The sequence below is a fragment of the Tauraco erythrolophus genome, chromosome 8, assembly GCF_009769465.1.
Source record: "Tauraco erythrolophus isolate bTauEry1 chromosome 8, bTauEry1.pri, whole genome shotgun sequence".
NCBI classification, from domain to species: Eukaryota; Metazoa; Chordata; class Aves; order Musophagiformes; family Musophagidae; genus Tauraco; species Tauraco erythrolophus.
In genome coordinates, this window is record NC_141472.1 from 29,647,229 (window position 1) to 29,672,878 (window position 25,650).

General features: G+C 42.1%; 1 protein-coding gene across 1 annotated transcript in view; it reads right to left on the minus strand.

Annotated features, from left to right (window-relative positions):
* Positions 1–25,650, minus strand: part of CNTNAP5 (contactin associated protein family member 5) — a 299,098-nt gene that overhangs the window by 143,722 nt on the left and 129,726 nt on the right. Inside the window, exons 4-7 of the mRNA XM_086616177.1 lie at positions 18,802–18,949; positions 9,216–9,419; positions 6,459–6,643; positions 3,021–3,164 (exon numbers count right to left, since the gene is read on the minus strand). Of these exons, the coding sequence (XP_086472303.1) occupies positions 3,021–3,164; positions 6,459–6,643; positions 9,216–9,419; positions 18,802–18,949 (681 nt within the window). The remainder of the gene's footprint in view (positions 1–3,020; positions 3,165–6,458; positions 6,644–9,215; positions 9,420–18,801; positions 18,950–25,650) is intronic.

A 25,650-nucleotide genomic window follows, 5' to 3' on the forward strand; every position in this document is an offset into this window, starting at 1 on the left:
ACTTGCTTCCCTTGTGATCATCACAACAAATCCTAACACAAAGAAACTTTATTGCAGCTACATGCTGGATTAAATATTTACAGACTGAAAGTCTTTAGAATTGTAGACAAAGTCAACTGAAATCAATGGGAAAACTGACATTTAAATAGACTTTATTTCAAGACCTTGATTGAGGTGACACACTTAATTTCTTTCAAAACAAACCTGTTAAACCATTCAACAGCAATAAAATGGGACCTTAAACCAAATACTATTTATATAGACTTCCTTACTCTTCCATACTGCAGGTAGGACATGAAGGAGACTCATTTAAAGATTCAGAGAGCAGACAGGCGGATAGAAGAAATCATAAAAAGCTATTTTTACAGGAACCAAATATTTCTGAAATCTGAGTCCACCTGCCTTATCTAAAGAACAGCAAATTCAGTTCTCTCTTTAATGTGCATGTCTGACTCACACTTTCATTAAATAATTGGATAAAACTTTTTTTTTTTTAATAAATTCAACTTAGTCCTCTAGGAGGTTGTGAAAAATGTTACTAAATAGTTCCGACATTTTTTATTTATGATTCCTATAGCCTGATTGCAGTGCAAAAACTAAAGAAAAATAAAAAATAATAAAAGATATCTCTAACTCTTGGCTCTCCAACCGCTAGCAGGGACCTTCACAAATCATCAGCCTGATATTCACAGGTATATCAACTCTTGCAATAGCACTTTGGTAGAACGAGACTTGCGTAGACAAGTAAATTCTTCTCAAGATGAAGGTATCTCACATCAGCTTAATAAAATAGCATGTTTGGATTCTCTATAAAGGGAATGAATTATTAGTTTACATTCTCCTGTCACTAGGTATCTTTCCTTGCTCTTTGATGCTGGCAATTGGTTATTTCCCTGAGGCACTACAGTGATACATTTACATGTCACCACATTCCTTGCTGTGCTGAATTGTCACTCCTGGATTCAACATGGCAGGCCAACGTAAAAATTCAAGCATATCCAAAGGCTGACAACTTCTGCTTTACAAATATCCTGCACTCCTCTCACTTTAGCGTAGAGTTTGCTCTGCTAAATAAAAACACAACTCCAATTCCTATTAGTGGAAGGTAATGGAAGGGAAAGTAGGATAGGGTTTTCCTCAATTTCAGTGAGTACATAGGGTGGAACATTGAGAGACACTAGTACCGGGTCAACGGTTCTCAGAACTGTCAATACACTGAATTTAAGAGACCGCACAAAGGAAAAGATTTCCAATAATAAAACAAACATTTATGCTTCTCTGTAACACCAACTCAAATAGCAAAATGAAATTTTGCTACTACTGTACTCCACAACAGTGATGGGGAATGGTTCAGAATCATCGAATTCTTTACTGGATGCAAGGGGAAACTTAGTGACAAAGGATGAGGAAAAGGCTGAGATACTTAATGCCTTCTTTGCCTCTGTCTTTAATAGTAAGACCAGTTGTCCTCCAGGTACTCAGCCCCTGGAGCTCGAAGACAGGGACAGGGAGCAGAATGAACCTCTATGATCCAAGGGAAATGGTTAGCGACCTGCTACACTACTTAGACACACACAAGCCTATGGGGCTGGACGGAATTCACTCAAGGGTACTGAGGGAGCCGGCAGAAGTGCTCACCAAGCCACTTTCCACCATTTATCTGCAGTCCTGACTAACTGGAGAGGTCCCAGTTGACTTGAAGTTAGCAAACATGACACTCATCTATGAAAAGGGCCAGAAGGAGGATCCAGGGAACTACGGGCCCATCAGTCTGACCTCAGTGCTGAGGAAGGTACAGAGCAGATCATCTTGAATGTCATAACGCAGCATGTACAGGACAATCAAGTGACCAGGCTCACTTAGCATGGGTTTGTGAAATGCAGGTCCTGCTTGAGCAAGCTGGTCTTCTACGACAAGGTGACCTGCTTAGTGGATGAGGGAAAGGCTGTGGATATTGTCCACCTAGATTTCAACAAAGCCGTTGACACCATTTCCCGCAGCATTCTCCTGAAGAAACTGGCTGCTCATGGCTTGGATGGTCATAATCTTCGCTGGGTAAAAAACTGGCTGGATGGTAGGCCCAAAGGAAATCAGAAAATAGCATCAGACATAGTGTGACCAGCAGGACTAGGGAAGTGATCGTTCCCCTGTACTCAGCACTGGTGAGGCCACACCTCAAATACTGTGTTCAGTTTTGGACTCCTCACTACAAGAAAGATATCGAGGTGCTGGAGTGTGTTCGAAGAAGGGCAACGATGCTAGTGAAGGATTTGGGGTACAAGTCTTATGAGGAGCGACTAAGGGAACTGGGGTTGTTTAGCCTGCAGAAAAGGAGGCTGAGGGGAGACCTTATTTCTCTCTACAACTACCTAAAAGGAGGTTGTAGCGAGGTGGATGTTGATCTCTTCTCCCAAGTAACAAGCGACAGGACAAGAGGAAATGGCCTCAAGTTATGCTAGGGAAGGTTTAGACTGGATACGAGGAAAAATTTCTTCACAAAAAGGGTTGTCAAGCACTTGAAGAAGCTGTCCAGGGAGATGGCTGAGTCACCATCCATGGATGTATTTAATAGATGGATAGATGTGGTGTTTGGGGACATGGTTTTGTGGTGGACTTGGCAGTGCTACGTTAACGGTTGGACTTGATAGTCTTAAAGGTCCTTTCCAATCTAAACAATTCTATGATTCTATGTTTTTATCTAAGTTAGCCAGAAAAAAGTCTCTATGACTTCTATCATGCCATCAAAACCACACATTTTAGTCTTGGAAAGGAATTAAAGAGTTTATCCAAACAAATTTGAATACACCTGGAAAGTCAGAGAAATGTATTAATTTCCACAAATGTCTTTGAGTAACTCTCACCACAGCAGTCAGCACTGGCTGGTATTAGCCTCAGCAATGTTATTTTGACAAGCTAATTATGCCCATAGCTATCTAAATCTCAACTCCATTCATTCAGTGCAGCCAGCAGCACCAACAGCACGAAAGTGAAGAAGGAAAGCGTACGTTATTGTCTCTTACCACAGTATAGATCTGAGGTTTGCGCCTTTTTGCCAGGTCAATTATATTGACTCCGTTGTAATAAAGGTTCTCAATGCACCCATGGAAATTTTTCCTCTGAAAGGTTCCTGGTTTCCCTGGGACAGGAATCCCTCCGAAACTGAGCTTTTGGAAAGAATAAGAACAGTATTTAGTTATCACCCTGAAAACAAGAGGGCAGAGCCCCACTCTGTGCAGCAGATGGAATATTATCTAAGAACCAAGTCACATTACCAGCATCATCTCGGAGCATGAAGCAAGGCCTGGTTGCTCAACAGGGGAACTACAGGCTGTGTAGCATTAGAGCTGGCAGAGAAACACTACTGCTGCAGACAGCTCACTAATTTGGAAACAGCTTTTACGTGCCTTGTAAAAGCACTTCACCAACCTGGCATCACCAGCTTCCCACCAAGAAACATCCAACGCATCAGGTGATGCTCAAATGATCTTCAGTCCACAGACCCGCTGGCCTGGAGATGCCACCCAGCAGCAGACAACCACAGTAGCCAGGAACCACCGTGCAATGGGGGAATAAACCCTTCCTGACCACAGAGCACTGGGTTTGCCTGCCAGTTGGAGTCACTCCTTTCCACCAAGCATGTATCTCAACAGTTCTGGTTTCAGCCAGTGGAGCGTAGTATCACACAAACTACCCCATTTGCACCTTGAGATCGTTTTCCCTGTTTCACTGTAGTTTGGTCTTTACACTACTTGCACATGGTATTTAGGACTGAGCAGTGTCACGGAGAAGTTCTGCAGGTTACATGTTTAAACAGAACATCTGCTGTGTCGTTGTCTAAATACTGAATGACATTGGTATTGTGCAGACCACAGCTCATCACTTATTGGGAGGGCTGAAAGCTCTGGGAGGACAAAAAACCTAAGAAAATAAATCTTCCAAAATCCTTGGAGCACAATTACTTCAGACTCCTGAAGAAAATCAAGCACACACAAAAATGAAAAACAAAACAAAACCAAACCAAAACAAAACAACAAAAAACCCAAACCACACAAAAATCAAACTCCACAACCCAAAAAACTTCTGACAACCCTGTTTTCATTTTTCAGATGACAAAGCTCATTTCTAGTTAGCTTCACTGGCCTTTTTGGCAAAGTCTCACTGGTGGTACTGCTGGGTTTTTGTTCCGTTATCCCCCGTGGCAGCCAGCAGCATCGTGAGTGATGTAGTGCAGGTGGGGATCCTGCAGCCACCACACCTCACGGTGGTTCCAGCGCAGCGGGAGCTGTGCTGCAGTGCCGCTGCACCCACTGCACCACGGGCACGCACTGATGGCTGCTGGAACCCGGTCAGCCTTCTTCCTCTGTCACGACTCCTAACGGCTCGTCTCAGCTCATTATTACAAAAATAAGGGGAAACTAGGGGGTTATTTTTCCTCTCACTCCACCTAACAAGCTGGGATACATAAGCAAACGAAACCTCCCTGGATAGCCTCGAAAGCACTTCTTTGAAAACAAGTCCTTAATGAACTTGCACCTCAGTTGTATTAATTGATCACTTTGGAGAAATAAAGAGTGAACAGACTGCTACTTTACATCACTTGCAGGTTTGTTATTGGCATGAGGGCTTATGTGGTAGCAGTGCTGTTTTCCAGTGAGAATCATTAGCTCTTCCTTAAAACACCAGACTTTCCCTCTCTCATGTTCTATTCTTTAAGTCTCCTGCTTGGGGTTTCAAAACTAGAAGAAAAATCAATACCAATTATACCACTGCATTATTAAGAAAATGGTTTCCTTTGTGATTGGTAATAATTTTAATTACCAAACTAATGTTTTCATTACCCTCAGTAAGGCCTTTAATCCCTAAAGTGTGCTGAGATGAACTTTCAGTAGATTGCATTGCTGCAACGTTTGACTGAAAGATTGTCTCAGTGCAAAAGGAAAGAAAGCACATTATGTGAAAAACTAAGCACCAGGGGCCAGGACTGACTGCCACAGAGGTCAGTCATGACACTGATTTACACCAGCTGAAGATCTTCTCTACCATGTTCTCTGTTCTGGAACATCTGGAAAAACATTCTGCAAATTACATTGGAGCCTGCGTTTTCCCTAATTGGCATCAACCATGTAGCAGGAAACAAGGAATTTTATTACATTGTAATTAGGAAAGCTGATGGCTCAATTGTTTGGCTTTTCTCAACTCTATCTTAGAAGTAGTTACAGCTTTGGCCTTTGGTCGTTCAGTCTGAAGCTGTTCCAGAATCTCACTGCTCAAATGTGCTGTCCCTACAAACTGTGCTCGTGATTCGGTACAGCAGGGCCAGGGCACAGGTACCACTCTGTCCACTCTGCTTTGTGAAATGCAAAGAAGGGAATTTCAGCTGGAACATGAGAGGAGTAGAGAGCAGGCACCTGCCACTGCCAAGCTGTCTGCTTTTGTCCCTTGGGTGTGCTGGGAATTGATCCTTTCCAGAGGAATGAATCCAAAGTGCAAAGAGGAAACTCATGGTCCCTTAAGCAGTGAACCATGCCAGCTCAACACATCCAGACACGGTGATGGCTCTGACTGTGCAAGCATGACCCTGTGCCTCATGGGCTAGCAAAACTTGGTAGACAAGTGCATGGTGATAGAAATGAACATGGATAATTTGCACGCAGGTTTGCATTGGTAGGGGGAACAGATGAGGAACTGCCTTGCATACGATGATATAAAAGGTTTTTAAGGTATTTTTTACTATCAGCCATAAGAACTGTACTGCTGCAGTGATATAAACTGCACTCTGCCACATCTTGGCTTCATCACAGAACACACCAGCCTCAGGTTTTACGGACAGGAAGGTTGTTTCCTCTGCTCAGTCCTTCCTTGGCTGAGCTACTTGACTCCCTAGACCAGGATGCGGATGTGAAGGGACCTGGGTCAGAGCTAGTTGTCTTGACAGTCATCAATGTGTCTTCCATTCCTAGTGAGAAGATAATGGTCTTTACCTGCTCATCTCTATGTGGAGGGCTGTAATCTGAGCAAGTGGTGGCTGGATAGAGGCACAACTCAGAGCTTGTATACCCATGATCACGTTAAATCAAATACAGGGATGGTGCACAATGATCCCATTAAAATCATGCTGGAGATGATAACACAGCACCTCTCCCTACAGATAAGGGCAGTTGCTCCCCAGGCTATACCTTTCAGTTTAGCTCAAAGTCTGCCATACTTTGAAGTGTAAGCATAATCCAATGCATACCTGCCCAGAGTCTGGCCATTTTATGAGACTGTCATATACAGAGTTTCACTGATGTAGTCTATGTTTGTTAACTATGAAAGAAGATATCTGAGAAGGAAATATTAAATAAAGAGAAGATCTTTGCTGGAAAGAAACATTTCATAAGGTAGTCATTTTCCATCTCATTCATTTTAGACCAGTTCAGCCTCATCTCCCAGGTTATAACCTCAAGGGCTTCACACACCTCATAATCAATATCCAGATGATCTGAATCCCCCTTCGTTCGGAAGTGCTGGGTATGCTTGTCCACCGTGAAGTTCACTTGCTTGTTGAATCGCTCTATGAGAACCGAGTGCCAGTGCTGGTCATCCAGGAGGCTGCCCAGGGTGACGGATGTGTGGCTGTTACTGAAGTGCAGGTTGGAGTCCCCTGGAGTGGCAGAGACAGGCAGAAGACACCAGAATTACCTCCAGGTCCTTAACTGAAGCACGGGGACACAAGGGGAGCACAGAGTAATGCTCCTAGATGCAAACCGGAGCTTGGCCCATCAGAAACAGACCCTTGTCAAAGCTTGCCTTAGATTCTTTGGGCCTCTTGTCCATATATGCATGTATATGAGCATACACCACAAATTTTTTTTCCCCTGAAGTCCTTGCGATAAACCAGGAGCTTTTCCCAATGCTGCACCCACACGTTGCAGCACACAGGGGATTGTCGCTCTGCCCTTGATTCTGCTATGCCTTCCAGGCCCTGGTGTTTTTTAAGAGCTCTCTTCAGGTTGTGCCAAAATCTCCTGTCTATTCACATTGACAGACCACTCCTGACACTTCCGTTTCGACTACCTGCTTCTTGTATGGTAACAAGAAAATCGCACCTGTCTATTTTCGGAGGAAAAAAAGCCACAAGTCAGTGAAGCAACATGAACGCAAGTGTTTTGTTCAGCTCGAAAAGATTCTTAGACCTGGCCTAGATCTCCAAAAGTTTAGCTCAAGAGTCATAAAAACATTCGGGCCCTAACTCCAGTGATTTCAAGCACTCTTCTGCTTTCCAGCTGGTTACAAATCTGAACACTTCAGAGACTCTCATTTAAAGGGAGCGTGTGTCCTTTTTTATATTGCAGCAGAACAGAGAGAACACACGCTTCAAAACTGTCAGGCAAGATGCAAGCAGATTCAAGAGCAGATATAAAAACCCTTGCCATGACATATGAATGCACACAGAGGACTTGAAATGGCTAAAATTTGTACATTTGTGGCTACTGCTGAAAGAAACAAAACCTCATCTCAGACTTTGTATTCACAACAGCATCTCCTCTGGAAGAAGAAACATAATATATTTAACTATACTATGTTCTTACACTAGTATGAGACATTTGTAAGAGGAGCACAAATCAACGGAGTCAAAGAATCCCACATTCAGATGCTTGGGATGTAGGTACTTGGTCTGAGTAACATCCAAATACCAAACCAGAAAAATGCTACATTATCATTTCTCCTCTTTGATGAATTAAATAAGTAAAAAGAAAGAAAGAAAGAAAATCCTAAATGGAGACTAAAAAACTAACGAGTTTATGTAAAAATGAAACCGAAGAGCTGTGGAAAATTGTTACTGATATGTCAAGCAAACACAATTAAGCATGAGGGGAAAGATGCAGAAAGAATTATCTACGAATTCTGGTTTAGTACCTCCAGTTTTCTCCCACCACTTTATAATTTTTTTTTAAATTCTCCAAGTCATAAACAGGGGACTGAGATACTGCATCATTGCCTACTTTATCTGTTCTAGACAAACTTCTTAAAGTGTCCTGGAATTGTCAGTCTGAGATCTGCCCCTGCTAATACTATACATTACTAGATGCTATATTTCCGACCGTTATTAAAACCGACCTTGGCAGTCTAAGCACCACGTACATAAACTGCAAAAGGCTCAGATTACTTTATTCATCAGTTATTAAGATTGAGAGTGGCAGTGAAAAACTTGGACCTTAATTCCCTCCCCTCCTTACCCCCACTCTCATGGTTTACAGAGGGAGGGGTTTTGTTTCAGTTTTCCATGTGGATGGGCTACTGAGGCTTTCAGACCAAGTTCAATATCCATACAGGATCACTGCAACTCCCGTGCTGACCAAAGTGCAGCAATGCAGTCATGGAAACTTCTGCCCAACTCAAACCCCTCAGTATGAGAAATGTGACTCAGCAGGGACTGCTGAGGCCAGTACCATGGGTCAACCCAGACGAAGCTACTGGAGATTTCACAACAAGACTGAGAGAGTCTTATTGTAAAATAATGGCAGGAGCATTATTGAAGCGCTTTAGTGCATTCACCAGAAAAAAGCAAGTATCCTACAGAAAGAAATTAAGTCAGCTTTTCATCTGTCCCTCTGATCCAACATGATCACACAGTGATGGCCTTCCCGGTATTCACAGTTTTCAACTGCAACCATCTCTAGAAGCAAAGTAATACCAGTATGCAAAATGTTTTGACCAGAATGTTTTAATTTAAATTCTGTATTCTCAGTTCGGTTCTGATCACAGAATGGAAAAAGTAAGACACAAATCAAAAATAAAGCTTTTGCATTCCAAATAAAACTTCCTGGGAATGCTATCCCTAAAAATAAAAAAGGAGGAAGCGTAAGAAACAGAACTTTTTTTATTTTTTTTTTAAATCACTGCTTGAAAGCATCATCAAGCAAAGGTCAAAACTTCAAAAGTAGTCATTGAGCAGCTCAGCCTTGGTCAGCACTAGTTAGAAGAGCCGAGGTCTCTTCTTGCCTCAGCTGTTATGTCCTGCATGACATCAGTCAAGTCTATTTTCTTTTGCTTTTCCTCCCACCTCGTCTAAACAGTATTTAAGCTGTGAGCTGTGTGAGGCACACAGCATGTTTTGTTGATCTCAGCTGGAGTTTCTAGACACTGCCTGATATAAACAGTAAATTTATAAAAGCAAACCAAGAAATCCTCATTACAGTAATATGCGAAACAATAATCCTAACTACCCTTACCCAGGTTGATATGCAAGGAGAGCTTCCCTTTCTGCAGTTCCAACGTAATGTAGTCTCCACGCTGTCCTTCTCCATGAAATAAGACTCCATCCCCCTGCATGCTCTTGAACTTCAAGGAAACCACGTCTTTGAACGTGCTCATAAGCTTCTGGTTGAACCTGTAGAGGAGTGAACTTCTGCCATCAAAGTCTGCGATATCCGACTCTGAGAGAAAGAAGATGACAAAATGAAGAGGGGCAGCATCAGGAGAGGGATCATACATTTTCAGAATCTTTTAAAAAAATTACTTGGAGCCAGCTATTCTCAGAAGTGTACATCCACAGGACGTACTGGGTACCTGGGCAACCACATTTCACCCATTTCCAATCCTCTCCCTCTGTCTGGGGAAAGGGAACGCTAGGATAAAAGTAGAATTCCTCTGCCCTTGTCCTACTCTCTCTCGTGCAAGAGTGCTTTTTCACTCAACTTTTTAGAACAGAATAGGTGCCTTCCATCATATTCAGATCTCCAGAGCATCCCTCGCCACCTTTGCTGTTTGTCTCATAAACATACGCAGGACGTTATTCATTACTTTGAACACTTCAGTTCTCAATCCACTTTTTGTAGCTTCACAAGCATCTGTTTAGCTGTTTCTGTGTGTCAGCCATGCCTGCATTCACTTTTGCATCCAAATAAGCATCATCTTAGCCTCTGAGGGTTAGTTGCTTGTTTATGATGGGCATTTATCAACCATGTTTCTGCATGCAAATTGACTAGGCTGGCAGGAATAGTCAAATATCAATTCAAAAAGCTTTTGAAAGGATTTCATGGGAACTGGGCATCTAAACTGATTATACACCTTTGAAAATCCTATTAGAAACATATTTTCCCCTTCAGCCAGCCTCTAAAACCCAATCACTGTGATGGGAAACAAGCTCTCAATTCTTCAACAGCAATTAATATTTCCTTTGGCAGTAGCAGCCTGCAGTGCGCTCTTTGCTTTATAAAGTGTTATTTTAAATAAAATGTATTTTTAATAAACTTAAAAAAAAACCCACGCCCAACCAAAACAAACCACACACAAACATATAATACCAGAACATTTCTGGTAGCTTTAAATACTTTTAACTAATACATTGCAACCAACAGATGTAAATTCAATTCCAGTTCCTACCCAATTTGGCACAAATTATGGGTAAAATATCTATGTGTAAATAATAAATCTATCAATTGGCATTTCCTGTTGTTAAGAAAAATATTAAAAAATAAGAATACCAGAACCAGACAATAAGGACTCCGAACAAGGGTTTATTAAGCTACATAACTACTAGGGTACATGCGTAAAGACAAAGAATATCTTCATAGTAACCAAGAAGAAGGAGTATAGACTATCTTTGTTTGCAAACCACATGTTTTAATGACAATCCAAAGTTATCAGTTTTCCATTTTCTTCTGAAAAATAACTGAAAGATCCATTTGCAAAACAATCAAGACTTCCAGGTCAGCAACTGCATTGTGATTAAAGTTGGTGACTTAAGTCACCTAAGTTCCCTTGAGAGTTCTTCTTTCCTTCTGAGCATTAATGTTATTTTCATTTGCTCCTCTTTAAAAACAGAAATAACAGGGATTTGTTTTTTCCCCCTTTTTCTCTTTTTTTAAACTGGACCAAGATTTAAAGAGGTTTGCAATTAAAAACTATTATAAGCTGAGAAAATAACAGACCTGTTATGATCTGTTACCATGGAAACTAACATTGATAACATCTGCAGGTGAGTATGACAGTTTGTACAAAAGTTTGATGGCATGCTTATAAACTTTCAGGGAGTTCAAAATTTAAATACAATGCGAAATTCTGTCACTCCAAAACTGATTCCATTCCAAATCATTAGCGAACTGATTATTTCTTACTAGAATAAAACTACAAAGAAATTCAACTCCGGGAAAAATTCACTCCAGAATAAACTACGATCACCTTATCTCTGATGTCAGAATTACAGCATGCTGTTTAGCATCATACATGGAACTGCTGCAAGTTTAGGAAGTACCATGTATACAAAAGTATTGGCACCATCTACTTCTACTGTTTGGGTTTTTTTTACTTCTGAATTAGGTGTTCAGAAAAAGCTCCTTCAGAATTGCTGACTTCTTTCTATTGACACCTTGACTGACAGTTTCTGTAAAGGGAATTAAATTCATCATTTAGTTCTTATGAATTTTCCCTGGCTACTTTAAATACTTCAATTTGTTTAAAGTAAATTGCACGAGTATCATAAAAATGGTTTCATTTTAACACAGACAGGAGTTAGGAAATAGCTTATAAAGCAGTTATAGTCTCTGATTTCCAGCGCATTTTGCAGTTAAAAGTTGATTTTCCTCCTAGCTCTCAAAACCAAATATGCTGTAAGAGAGCATTGATTCAAAGTTGCTGTTAATAGTGGCCTTTTCTTCCTTCATCTTCAGATCCAAGCCTTCAACCAGTCTGAATTCACACTTCAGTCCTTCTTCTTGACTCTCCACTAAGCCACAGCATAATACCTAATTTCTTGAAGAGCACTAACACTGACATTTACAGAGTATAACACTAAGGAAACCTGTTTCTGAAAAGTTCTGCTTCACTAATTACAGGTTGAGAGTACACTGGCCAATAAATAGCCCTTAATGAAATGGAAATGTGTCAAATAAATGCTAATGCTGGCAGCCAAAAGTCATTAGTGGTAGTTTGCATGACAACAAATCATTGGCTTCCTGTTAAAAACTGAAAGATGCAGCACAATTCTAATACAGTCACTCCAGAAAACCCGCTTGTTCACTTGGTGTTCATTTAGTCCATGTACATCCATAATCCACTTGCAGCAAGAAAATAAGGATCAGAAATGTTATAATCTCAGGAAACCTGCAGAAGTAAACTAAAACACAACATGTGGTTTCATTCTGCACTGCCTGCTGGTTTACTTACGCTCCCTGAAGACAGACTTGACTCAATCTGGGTACTTTTCTACACTGCCCTCATGAAGAATGTTACAAAACTCGACAGAAGTGAGATCAGGCAAAAAACACTTCTTTCATGTTATTCTTCTCTGACCAGCAATTCAAAGACATGCCTCTGCTGTAGACACATACGTATTTCTGCTCATAGGTGAAGAATTCATGAAATAGAAATCATTCATCATGTTTTTCTGAAATTCAGCAGAGCTTCTGGCCCCAAGGGTCCTGGTTACATTATTCGATTTTAATTTCCTTTCCCAACGCAGATCCAAATGTTAAAGTCACTTAGGGTGACTTGGGTGGAAACAGGCAAGTTGAAGCAAGATTACCAGGTTAATTCAGCATTAAAAAAAAAAAAAAAAAAAACAAAAACCCAAACCAGAAAAATTGAAAGGAAAAACCAAAACCAACCAAACGCAAAATCCCAAAAAACAGAGAGCATGTGACCACAGGGCTCAACCTACGGCACCAGCCACACTGAGAGGAATCAGGCTGGGAGCAATGTGAGAGCATGGAGTTTACTTGTGCAGCACTCTGCTCCTGGCAGCAGAGAGGATACACATTTATTCTGACAAAGATAGTTCTCCTGGCAATTCTGGAAAAAATAAACACTTGGCAAAGTTATTCCAAAATTCAAAAATATCCTCTAGGAACTTTTGGTCTTGCACTTGAATCAACAAGCGGAAGCTTTAACCCCCTGCAGGAGAGAGGACTGTTCCTGGTCTGAACTGATGTCTCTCCCGGCCAGTCATGCTTTACTGGCTTGAGTGGATCTGAAGCAATCTGACTTCTCTCTCCGTATCGCTCTCAGACACGCAATACAAGGGATTAATGTGGATGCAGCTTCATCTCTACCACAAATCTATGTCTGTCTCTCGGTAAGCAATTATTTGGGTATTTAACTTACACAGGTGGTTACAAACACTACTGGTCAATAGCTAGCAGACATTAAGTGGTTCTCTACAAAGTGTTCTTTTCCATCTCATAGGAAGACAAAGAAGAGGATGGAAGAAGGTGAAGCAAAAAAAAAGAAAAAAAAAAGAGAGAGAAAAAAGATCCAGTAAAAACATTTAATCAAAAAGCACAGTATCTGATCATATTCCCTGAAGCAATGACAACAAAAGATGAGAAATCAGAGTTCTGAACTGCAAATTAAGAACTCAGTTCTCAAAAGCAGAAGATACTCTGTCTCACACCTTATCATTGTTTCTCCTGTGGTTTCCCAGTCTGTTAACTGCACATACACCTGATTCTGCTGATGCATTTTGGGCTGTTAACCAGTTATAGAATATGATCAGCATCTTCAATGCAGCTATAAATCTTATCCAATAAAAGCAATTGTGTCAGCAGATTTTTTTTCCTGCACTAAGCTAACAAGACTTTTACCAAGTATAAAGATATAACCATTCCCCCTCACTGCCCCCAGCATCAAAAGCAATTGGTTTGCCATTTGTCTGAACACATCTTCTGTTGCAGCTCTAGTTATCTGCTACAATCACACTGCTTTTGAAGTCAGTGCTGCAAAGGAACAGTGAGAGTTTACACATACCTCTGCACGGGAATTTTCATTTAACTCATCATAAATCCTTTTCTGAACAGGAAACATCAACATATGTTTTCAGATCAAGACCATCTCCTTCCTATTTCAGTACCAGTTTTGAGGATGTGAAATGGAATCTTTATAAGAATTTCAAATAAATGTAATTAATTTTCATTCAAATACATACTTTCTGTATAAGAAAGTAAACAACAATTAGCACGTGTCATCTGTGAACTCCAGCTGATTTGACAGCCTTGGAGTGCTTTGTTTCACAGGAACTTCGAACTGTATAGGATCAGGACAAGCACACTCACGTGTCTGAAACAGCTTTGCTGTTAAAAACATGTTTTTGAGTTCCAAAGAAACAATGTCAACTGGCAGCTAAGTAGAGGGTGAAAAGAAAAAAAAAGATTTAAAAAAAAGGGGGGGCGGGAGGAAGAAATAAAGCTCTCTTGTTTAACAGAGAGGTTTTTGGGATAAATTCATAGTAGTAAATTACTTTAGCAGGAGCAATAGGCAACAGTGAGGGCACTCAGCAGCACAGCACAATCATATGTTAAGTTAGCCACGTTGGCATCCACTGTCTATAGCAGTTAATTTCTAATATAATTCTTCAGTATTTTTTGTTACTATGTCCTGGTAGAGTGTTTGGTGACCTACAAGACCTGATGTCTTCCACATGCCCCTAATAAACAGTCATCATTGAAAGCTGCATTTTTCAAGAATCAGCACAAGGCTGTGCTCCTAGGACCCCTTCAGCAGAGCACGCTACACAGCACAGTCATACTCCAAAAATGGGAGATCCGAGCCTTGCGCTGGCACAACAGTCACATTCACCTAACTTTGCCATCACAAAAATGCTTAAGCAGCAGCAAAGCCACAAACCTCTCCTACAGCTGTCATCTTCTGCTCAAATATGCAAGGTTAAAGAGGAGCTGATGTGAGCACAGACCATCCAAGGAACCACAGGCTATTTTGCACGCCCTGGTGTATCACGGTGAGGTGCTCAACTGCATGCTTGGCAGAAGTCCCAGGGTTTTAACAGATGTGCAGCAGCACGTGAAATTCAGATGGCCTAAACTGTCAGTGTCCCCAGACTTTTGTTTCAGACAACTAGTGAACGCTGCTGCTCACACAAAAAGGATCTCTAGCTTGCCCGTAAATGAAAACTTTACTTCTGCAGTTTTCTGCCACAGATATCAATATAGAGCAACGCTGTTTTCAGTTCAGGTGCTGCACTTCTAGGGCAACACTTGCCTGAAAGGTGGAACGGACAGCCAGCGGTCCAGCATCATCTGACTTTCGTCCTGCTTCTATGAGCAGGCTAAGAGGCAGAAATGACCCTGCAGACACACACACACATTTGTGCAGGATTAGGTTAATCTGTGCTCTCCATGCACAAGTTGTCTTTTTATCTTCTACTTCAGGACTGGATCTGAAGATAAAACGCCAATGGAAATCCTTTCTACAACTTCAGTGGACTTAAGATCAAATACTCTGGGTTTGTTTACCTACAGAAGCCTTTAAGTCGTTCCAACAGTGTAAAGAGGATTGGGCATAACTGGGAATTAGGTTCTTACAGATTAATACGTATCAGCTGAAGCCTTTGGTACAGGTAGGTGATTATAATGCTGTTCCTACTCCCAACTTCACATCCTTTCCTTCATATAAAAACAGACACTTGCCTGAAGGATCATCTCTTAGAGATAGTGTATATTTGGGCCATTTGTTCTTCTTCTAGCTGTTTCCTTCCTGGCTGGTCCAACAGCCTGTCTCTAGTGATTACGGTTTTTTGATTTTTTTTAAAAAACTCTTTTTAAATTATTAATGTATTTCTTGTGTCAGAATTGAACATGGTAGATGAGACTGTATGCTGTCAAACATTACAAAATACAGTTATGGAGGTGTACACCAGCTCAGGATCCGCTGCAGATATTCTATCAGCGTAACAGTAAAGATGACATTTTATAAATGATCATACGTCTTTCGCACAGTGCTGGAGCACCTGGATTAGGAGTAGCCAAGACTGTGAAATTATATAAGCAAAACTTGTAGACAGGTATTGCTTGGCATATGCAATTTGCCAGAGAGAAATGTGAATGGCACCTTTATATAAGCAGAATGAATATTTCAACAATCTGTAAAACTTTTATGAATCCCTTTATTTCTTTTCTGGCTTGCTTCTACCTCATACCTTAATTCGGCACAACCATTTTTATTTCCTGTAACTACAGGGTATAGAACAAAGATGAAGACTTAGGTGGTATCAGCACAAGGAAATTCAGTCCACAAGTCACTCTGAAGCCTTCTTCCTATCACAGGAGATACAGCCACAATCTGACATGAAAGTATTTAATATGAAGTACCACCAAAACACGTTTATCTACAAAAGTTTCAACCTTCAGTTCCAGTTCTATTTGTTGCAGGTCTGTTTGGACTACAATTTTCAGAGCAGAGGTTTAGTCATCATTAATGGAAGAAAGCTCATGAAAATAGATGAGATAGCTGCTTTGGAATGATGTCATGAAGGCCAGTGTCGTGGTTTAGGCCAATCCGGCAACTAAACTCCACACAGCCGCTCCTTCTCCAGTAAAGTGGAGAGGGAAATAAAAAAAGAATAAAAGAACTGAGGGTCCAGACAAGAACAGAGGGAGCACCCACCAACCATGGTCCCGGGCAAAACAGACTCAGCTTTCTCAAAGCAAAACAATTTATTAACAGTTACTTAAAAGAATAAAGACAGGCAAAACCAGTTACTTAAAAGGATAAAAAGAAAACAAGGCCAGATCTTAAAAACAACACCTCTCCCCCCCCCTTTCCTTTTCTTCCCGGCTCTACCTCCTCCCCTCAGCGGCGCAGGGGACAGGGAATGGGGGAGTGCAGGTCAGTCCATCCCATGTTGTTACTGCTGCTCCTTTCTTAAAGGAGAAGGAGTCCTTACACCATTTTCCCTTGCTCCAGTGGATCCCCTACTCACGAGGAAAATCCACAAACTTCTCCAGTGTGAGTCCTACCCACAGGATGCAATCCTTCCCCATAGGATTTCACCAGTGCGGGCTTTACCACAGTCTCAGATTCTTAGGGAGTTGTTGCCACTCGCTCTGGCGTGGGTCGTCATACAGACTCTAACTGCGTCTCTACCTGTGCTCATGCTTCGCAACTGTCCTCGGGCTCAGGGTTCTCCTTTAAACAAAACACCTCCCCTCCGATGGGGGGTCATCCCACGGACTCTAGATGCGTACTGTCCTCAGGCTCAGGCATCTCTTCTCCGATGTGGGCTCTCCACGGGCTGCGAGTGGGTCTCCGCTCCACCGAGTCCATCCCTGGCTGCAGAGGGGCCGCCTGCCGTCTTGCCACCGGTTGCAGGGGAAACTCAGCTCCGGCACATCTCGTCCCGTTCCATCTTCACTGACCTGGTGTCGGTGTGGCCATTTCTCTCAGATCTCAGTCCTCTCTGGGTGAACTCGGCCCAGTGGGCACCCTGGGAGCGGGGCTCTCCCCGAGTTCCCCAAACGGCTCCGCTGCCGCCATCCTCAGCGGGTGGCACCGGCCTGGCCCGGGCTGCCGCCCGGCCGGGTACCAGGAGCCAGGACAGCACCCCCCTCCCCTCTCCTCGCTCCTGGGCAAAGGTACACCTTTCCGGTTCCTTTGTCCTGACATAAATGGGGCAATTCGCAGAGGCTCAAGCCCTGAGGGGGACGGGAGTCCGATCTGGTGGCCAGCCCCTGCCACCAGAACCTTGCCCCCCCATATCAAACCATGACAGCCAGTTGGTTTTGATTTATAAGTTTCAGTTTCCAGATCCACTGACATGGCTGGGAAAGGTGTCTTGCCCTAGTGACTATCCATCCAGACCAGGCTGTTGCAGGTCTGTACTGAAATGAATGATAGTCCGCATCAAAGAAGGTGGAGAAGTGGCATTTAAAAAAAGCTGAATGGAGCTTTTAGATCTACATGCAGATCATAACAAGCATCTTCCTGTGAAATCATGTGAATTGGTCCTAACGCCTGACTGTAGTGATGAGGCCACCGGGAGCCTTGGAGTATGAATTTGAAAGGTTTAGGACACTATGCTCTTTGAATCTGCTTAGATGAATTTAAGAAGTCTCCCAAATAGAGAGTTTTCCACTTTTTATCTTAAATCCCTTTTCTGCACCCAGCAGAATCAAATTAGGATCTAATCTAAATGCAGAGATGTACAAGTAAAGTAGTGTCACATGATGGTGACTTGTGCCACATCACATTGAATTTACTGGTAAAATGCTGTTAATCCCCTGAACTTTCCCCAGCAAAATCTCACCTCTCTAGCAGTGTCTCAAGTCACGCTTAATCATTTCAGAAATAAACCCACAGCCACCTCAGAAACAAATACCACATTTGTGTTTCCTCATTTGTGGACTTCTTTTTCTTTCGTGCCTGGGAACAACACTGGTTCTTTTTCTTTACATTTGCACTCTTCCATGGCAATAGGTCATACACCTGCAGCAGTACACCACGATAAATATGCGGCTGAAACCCCCCCAAGGAAACAACATTTGTCACATGACAAAGTGTCACAGACTGTATCTTAGAGGATCTTCACCGCGTGTTATGAAGATGATTGCCAAAGAAAACACCTACATAAAACCAGTTAAAGCAGCAGAGAAGTTCTCTGCTCTCTAGTGCTATAAAGCCATCACCCTCAAATAGAAATACTAGCTGCACAATCCGCAGTGCTTTCCTCAACAAGTGGTTAAGTTACCTTAAAACCAAAAATTAACTATTTAAGAAAAAAGTTTTCCTAAATAAAGCCCTATAAAAGATCCCAAGTAGCTCTGCACCCTTGAGTGGAGCAGGAGGCTTTGCAGCATCTGGCTGCCTTGCGCTCACGAGAAGCAGAAAATCACTCTGTGGTGGGCTCAGAAAGCTTCATCAGGTGAGCCAGTACATCCCCGAGCAGAACGGCAAGAACAACTACTGAAAAAACAAATCATGGCTATGTATTTCACGTTACATAAAACTCATGCTGGACCCATCCCACAGCACTCACAGCATCAACAAAAAGGTCTTTGAGAAAATGTGGGTTAAGATGTAGCCACTTACTATAGGAGCAGCCGAAGACCTCAACTCTCAGTCCTATCCGCCCACCGACATTCCACTTCAGAGGGACGAATCGCAAGAATCGGGCTTTCACGGAGTGCAGAAATTTGTGGTGAACCACACTATCAGCATTGCTGTTCCCTGTGAAAACCTGGAAGGACAGAGAGCCTTGGTGAGACATTGGGCACCAAGAGGTGAATGCAGCACTCTGAGTTAAGGCTGTGAACTGCTGCCCCTCCTCCTGATTTTCAGCCTCATAAATTACTCAATATTATTTAAATTGATTGTCAAGTTTTCTTCTAAGTGCTGTGTCTCCTCTGCAGGGAAAGGAGGGAGACGGCAGCGCACGAAGTACCTTAGCAGAGTGGGGGGACAAAGACAGGGAGTTACAAATGCAGGTTGTAGATGGGAATGTTACAGAAGATACTGCATGATTTCTCCAAACCCACAGTCCCTTCAATGCAGCGAAGGACAGAACCCAGCTTAGCCTTTGGTGCATTCAAGGTAGTCGAAAAAGATGGTCACAAGTCACTGAGGTTCGCCAGAGCTTGGGAAGACGAACAGGAAAGTAAAGATATGTCACAGAAAACTCAAGCAAGACACAGGAAGAGATGAAAGCCTGAGTCAGTACACAGGAGAGACAGCATTTCGACTACATTTGCACCCAACAGAGTTAAATGTTGCAAACAATAATAATTTAACTTTTTTTCTTGCCTATTTGACTAATTGTTTGCATCTGCAAGCCAAAATTAATGACCCTACTCAGAATTATCACTCAACAAAAAGAAATTCTGTCATGGATGAAGAATGACTGCAGGATTTCAAAGACAAACCTTAAAACAGGCATCCAAGCTCTGATCCCACCTGAAGGTTTTTCAATTCATCTTTACACTCTTACTCTGTAATATTGGGCTAAAAATATCACAGACTTCACGCTACCTTCAGGACATTTGAGTAACTCAGCTAAGTATTTAAATTTGAAGCTAACAGTTTTGTAAGACATGAAAACCAAACACAGAACACACAGAAAAATAATCTCAAAAGAAAGCAAAGAGGTCATTCGCTTTATAGGTATAAAATTTCATCACAAAAAGTTGTACCAGTTTTAATGCTTCTGCAGTTCAAAACCTGGCACCATTCACCTACACAATGCAACTGCAAGCACAAACTGAAATAACCCCAGTAAAGTAGACCTACATTTCATTCCTGATGGCCAAAGGATGAGTTAGAGAGACTGGGGGTTTCATTTCCGCTCAGGAAAAAAAAAGGACTAATTAGCAGCTGTTTAAATTTTTACTCAAATGCAAGCATTCCAATTTTTTCCCAAATGTTGTTAAAAATGTTGTAAAACTTCAAACTTAATGTGTTCTTGTTTTACTAAACTCAGCCTGCTTTTGTTTTATTAGAATGATGTTCAATAAAAAATATCCTTGAACATTTCTAAGGCATAATAATTTGAAACCATACCATGCTTATTTCATTTCACCGTAAAAAACTCTAACCTGGGTAAATTCTCTTGTATGCAATAAGCCTTATTTTCTACCCAGTCATGAATGCAAAACACAGCATGTATCCCAATTCCTAAAACATGCTTTGCAAGTGCATTTCATTGCTGGCATCACTTGCCTCTGAAGAGGAACAATTTTACTGAAATCATCTCTCACAACCCCAGTTATCTCAGTGAAGTGAAGAATCACCCTTCAAAACATGTGATCTGCAAAATTATTTTTATTAGGAACTTAGCAGGCTGAAAAGGCTATATAATTTGGCTATCCCAATGGCCCCCAAAGCTTCGCTTATTCTGCATCTTTTCCTCTGAACTTGTAGAAAACAAGATCTTGTGCATAAAATTATGTGACGGTTAATTAACCTCTCACAAATTCAGCTATATTATATAATTAACATTTTTTAGTTGAGGATTCTTGTTGATCTTAATTCAAAGCAGTATATACATACAAGAGTTCAGCAGCCTTGCCCATCAGGAATGTTTTGAGGAGTGCCACAAGTAGTACCTTAAGACATCCTGGGCTTACTCATACTGTTTTCTAGATACGAGCCAAATTCAAATTCCAGCAGAGAGTATTTCAGAGGTTTTTTCCCTTATATTTCAAGTGAAAAATCTTGTTCTTCTCAGTAATGAAATTGTCAGCAGAGAATAAGTCTCACAGTCAGAGCTATGGCAGCTCTCACATTTTTATTAAGACACTTGTGGATATCCAAGATGGATAAAAGTGAGTGGTGTTTTCTGTTTATTTGCTTAGAAAGCTCATCCTCTTGAAATCCTGTGATTATGTAAAAATCTCACCTTTCATAAAATAAGAAAGAAGGAAGAAAGAAGAAAAAGAACAGAGGGGGAGCAAAGAGTTTCCAGTCCTCCTACTACGAAGAAAAGCGTAAAATGTAGTGACTAGAATGCAAGTAAAAGGTGAAAATTAAGACAAAGGGAAAAGTACATCTTCATACAGCAACACTGTGAAATATAGGTCTGTGTTCGTTTTTTTTCTCATAATCCTCGCATACTCAAGGCTGTCAATACAGCACATTGCATCACAGGCCCACAAGGTAATCATTTTTTGGTTTATATAAAAAAGAAAACACTCTGGGACAAAGACCAAGTTGAAAAGGACACCACCTCTATAATGTCTCCTTGTGATTACAAAGTAATGGCAACTAGATGATTTGTGAATACGACTGCGTGCTAAACAGCCCCCACATTGCTGCTTGGAAAGCAGATGGGAACGCAGCCTGCGCCGGCAACAGTGGCACGCTGTGATCAGTGGGTCCTGGTGGCCACTGGCAAACCGTAGAGGCAGTCCATGACTACCTGGGACTGTTGCTAAGGGCAGTCTTGACACCTCCCTTGCAGGGCAAACCTGTAAAGACATTCTCTTGCAAAGCTTGTGCAAACCGCACGCCCAAGCGTGATGCACAGGAGCGTCACCGCTGCCGGTGCACGTGGAGGCGAGTCCTCTGCTGCCAGGCAGGCTGCGTACAGCACGCTCCAGGGGCTGCCGGTGCCAGCAAAGGAGCTTTGCAGTTTTGCCAGGTAAAACAATAAACAGCCGCAGCCTGCCATCCACAAGCAGACCCAGGCGCCCATCTGCAGGCATCTGTGCCAGATACTTTTCTTCACGACACCTCAAGGAGGAGTGAGAATTACCAACATCAAGCCTCCTAATCAGCTGACTCCAAAGTCAATTTGCAACTATAAAAACACCCTTCCCATGTTGAAACGGTCATGTCAGTAAAAGTAAATTCTTGAAAAATCCAATACATCCCTTACAGCAGCGTTTGTCAAGCTTCTCTGATAAACAAAGAGCCAATGAAACTTTTTTGGGGAAAAAATCCACAGGCAATGCTGTACCTACTGGCCTGCGCCTACGAGATGGATTTGTATGCAGCTGGCACATCACTGTTTGCTGCTAACTGCAGGCCATCACTGTGTATACCTTTAGGATTGCTCTGATTTTTGTTTCGAACTCCTACTGCTCTACAGACCACGTTCTGATGTTTTATGGACCACCTGTGGGCTGTAGACCATTGATTGAATAACAGTAATTGCCACAGAAGGTCACTTGAAAACTTAAATCCACAGCTGACAGAAATAATCCAAGATGAAACAAGGATGCAGTAACAGATTTCTTAGCCCTGGAGGTTCAACTATTGATTAACAGTAAACTTATTGATGAGAATGGCAGAAATACTTCCTTTTGAGAAACAGCCTCTGTTACAACTTGTTGTTGATAGGGATTAATTCGCTGGAATAAACCAACAAACTAGGAAAAAAATCAAAGCACTCGCATGCCATTTCCCATGCAACACATGGCTCTGGGAGGGATCATAACGCTGAAATCTCTGGTTTCTTACAAGCCCTGCAAACACAACAGCCTGATGATTTACCTGGGAAATTCTGCTTTTGGCATTCTATGGGGCTTATAAATCAAAAAGCTCCATTAGCACCAAATATTGCCACCAGCTTCTTGAAGGCGAAGGCTTTTCCCTAGTGCTGGCGGCTGCGAGGTTAACAGCTTGCCACGGGCAGGGCTGCCTCTTGGAGCAAGCTTGTTTCACGATGCCTAGTTGCGTGGCGCTCCGCTGTGACACAGACCATGGCACTACACTAATATTTTATGAGGCTTTTTTATGAGCCAGCAAAGGCAGGTCCCACCGGCACGAAGAGGTGAGGTAAGAACGGCTGCAGTGGTTCGGAGCAGCGTCTGACCGGCCCAGAGCCGCCTCTTCTGCGGCGGCTGTCGGCATACAGAGAAGAGTAAGGAGGAGACGAGCATATACAACGCTTTTCCCAATGCTCAGCCCACCTGGTTCATAGGTTATACTGAAGTGGAATGAAAAAGAATTCCAGTTTAGACAAAAAAGAAAATTTTCAAAAGAAGTTTAAATCTCAAAACCACCCGTGTTCCCTGGAATTTGGATGTATGACTCCCTCAGGAAAAAAAAAAAACAAAAACAAAAACCAAAAAGCAAACAAATCAAATGAATGGGCTGTTTATACAACTTTTCTATTCAGAGGGATCCCAAAAGCTGTTCAAGGGCAGTTCAGGAAAATGTCACGCAACTATGGTGAAATATGACAGTTGCTTAATAACCCTGCAGACACACATTTGTTTCTCTACCTCATGTATTAATTCAGATCTATGCCAGATCATACCAGTGAGATCCGATGTGCTAAACTTTAGATTGCCCTTTGGCCAAACTCTTAGACTGGTCTCCACCTTTGGACAGACAAGCGGAGATTGGGTGCAAGAAAAGTGTCTGCTCATGAAAACCTAATCAATTCAAAAGATAGCATCAGACACTGGACTTTATCTCAGTCTCCCCTGCACGTACACACTGCACAACAAATGCCAAATTATTTACAGAGCTGCAAGAAGGTGGTTCCCATATGATTCTGTTGAATATATTTTGCTCTCCCACTTTGTTAGGCAGGTAATGGGATGGGTTCAAAATGAATATACAAGCAGCAACAGAGGCACAATCAGCCCTGAACAGTGAGCAGGCAGACCTGAGGTTAACTATCTTCTAGGGGAGATATTTTAAGATGTATTGAACACTCTAATTTCTGCCAAAGTCACTCTGATTAACTGAGCCGAAGGAAAAAAAAAAATCAGATTATGAATGTGCAGAGGGCACTTAACACAGATGTTGGCAACTTACGACATTTGAACCTTCACTGAAAGAAATACAAGCACAGAAAAGAGCACTCCTCCTTCAAATCTCACCCCAGACATCGCAGTTCGCTGCCTCCAGTGCCTAAAGAAATAAGGACAGGAGCGCACTGAATTCGAGCTATCCAGCAGCGTAGTGAAGGAACCAAAGCAAGATTAAAAGCAGCTAAGCCTGTCATAAATCCCAAAACTGCAATAATGAGAGTAAAACAATGACATTCTCCCTCTTAAACTTCCTCACTAGGATGAGAAAGAGCAGGAGCTAGGAGTCAGCACTGTGATACAGAGCATGCTTCCTGGTGTATGGCTTCCCAGCACCTCCTCAAGTAATTGAGTGTACGTGCACTGTAAAGAAAAGATCAATTTCCAGCTAAAACAACATGAAAATCTGAAACAGGGAGGAGGAAGCATTGTCCAGCTTTTCACATTTTCTAGGTTGAAATAAAAGGATAGCTTTTCTCTTACCCAGAGGCAACAAGATTTTAGTTCTGCTCAAATTTGCGTTACCTGGGATGTTACACAGTGAGGCTAGTGAGCGTGAGTATTAAATCCAGGTTTTGGAGAAGCCAGTGACTGAAAACAAGCTACAATAAGGGTCCTTTGTCTCTGCTTGTATGTGTGAAACGAGAGTGAATGCTACCATGGCAAGGACACCATACAGCCGCAAACACACCATATGGAAACTCGGCTGACTGATTTTAACAGAATGCTACAGGTGTTTTTTCACATAACAATTATACTGCATCAGTGCCTGCTAGCAGCACCTTGGGCCTGGACAGGTTTGCAATGAGTTTTTGTAGCAATGAAAATTAAAAAATCCATTTCGTTTCTGCTGCGAAATGAAAGCAACTGTCAGTTCAGGCAATTCTATAAACTCCCCCTTTCACCTCAATCCAGGCCTAAAACTTAGAGAGATTACACAAAGATGTAAAAACACAAAAAACCACCCCATCAAACCACTCCAAAAAATCTCAAGCACCTAAATGTTATTTTTACATTTCACCTTTCCTACATTCTGTGCATGTCAACAATGAAAAACATTGCTTTGCTTATGTAATGGAAAAAGCCCTGCCCAACCCATCAAGCCAGAACTGTTAAGATCTTGTCATGAAGAAGTGCAGTGAACTGGCTATGCTGTCATCTCAATTGCCCTGTGTCCAGACTGGGAGCTGCTAAAAGCTCCATGTCATTTGGAGGGTGCGTTAAGAGCAGCTCTCCAGCACAGGGGTTCAGGGCAGGACTGGGCTCCTGGGAGTTGCCCTCTTTCAGCACGTGGCCTTAAAAATCCTTTGGCTATTAGAGAGGGTCAGACCATGGGGAGAAGGAAAGGCTGACAAGGAGGACTGCTCGGCAAAGAGCTGCAGTTTAGATCTTTGTTTTCATCTACCACGCAGCCACATTTGGCACATGGACAGCAAACCTATACATTGCGTTTTCTCACTGCTCTTTCTCAAGAGGTAAGTTAAATTTCCTTTCAGTTTTCTTGCACTCAATCTCTAAAAATGAAGTACATTTTTTGCTTCAAGTACAAAAAACTTGCCTGCTTTGAAGAGTCAATGGGATCCTTTTGCACTGATTTAAGCAGGTTTCAGTCTAAGCCCAAGAGGTAACAGCAGCCAGCCTGGTCCAGGGACTGGAGGGTGGGATGTGTCCTCTTAGCATATCA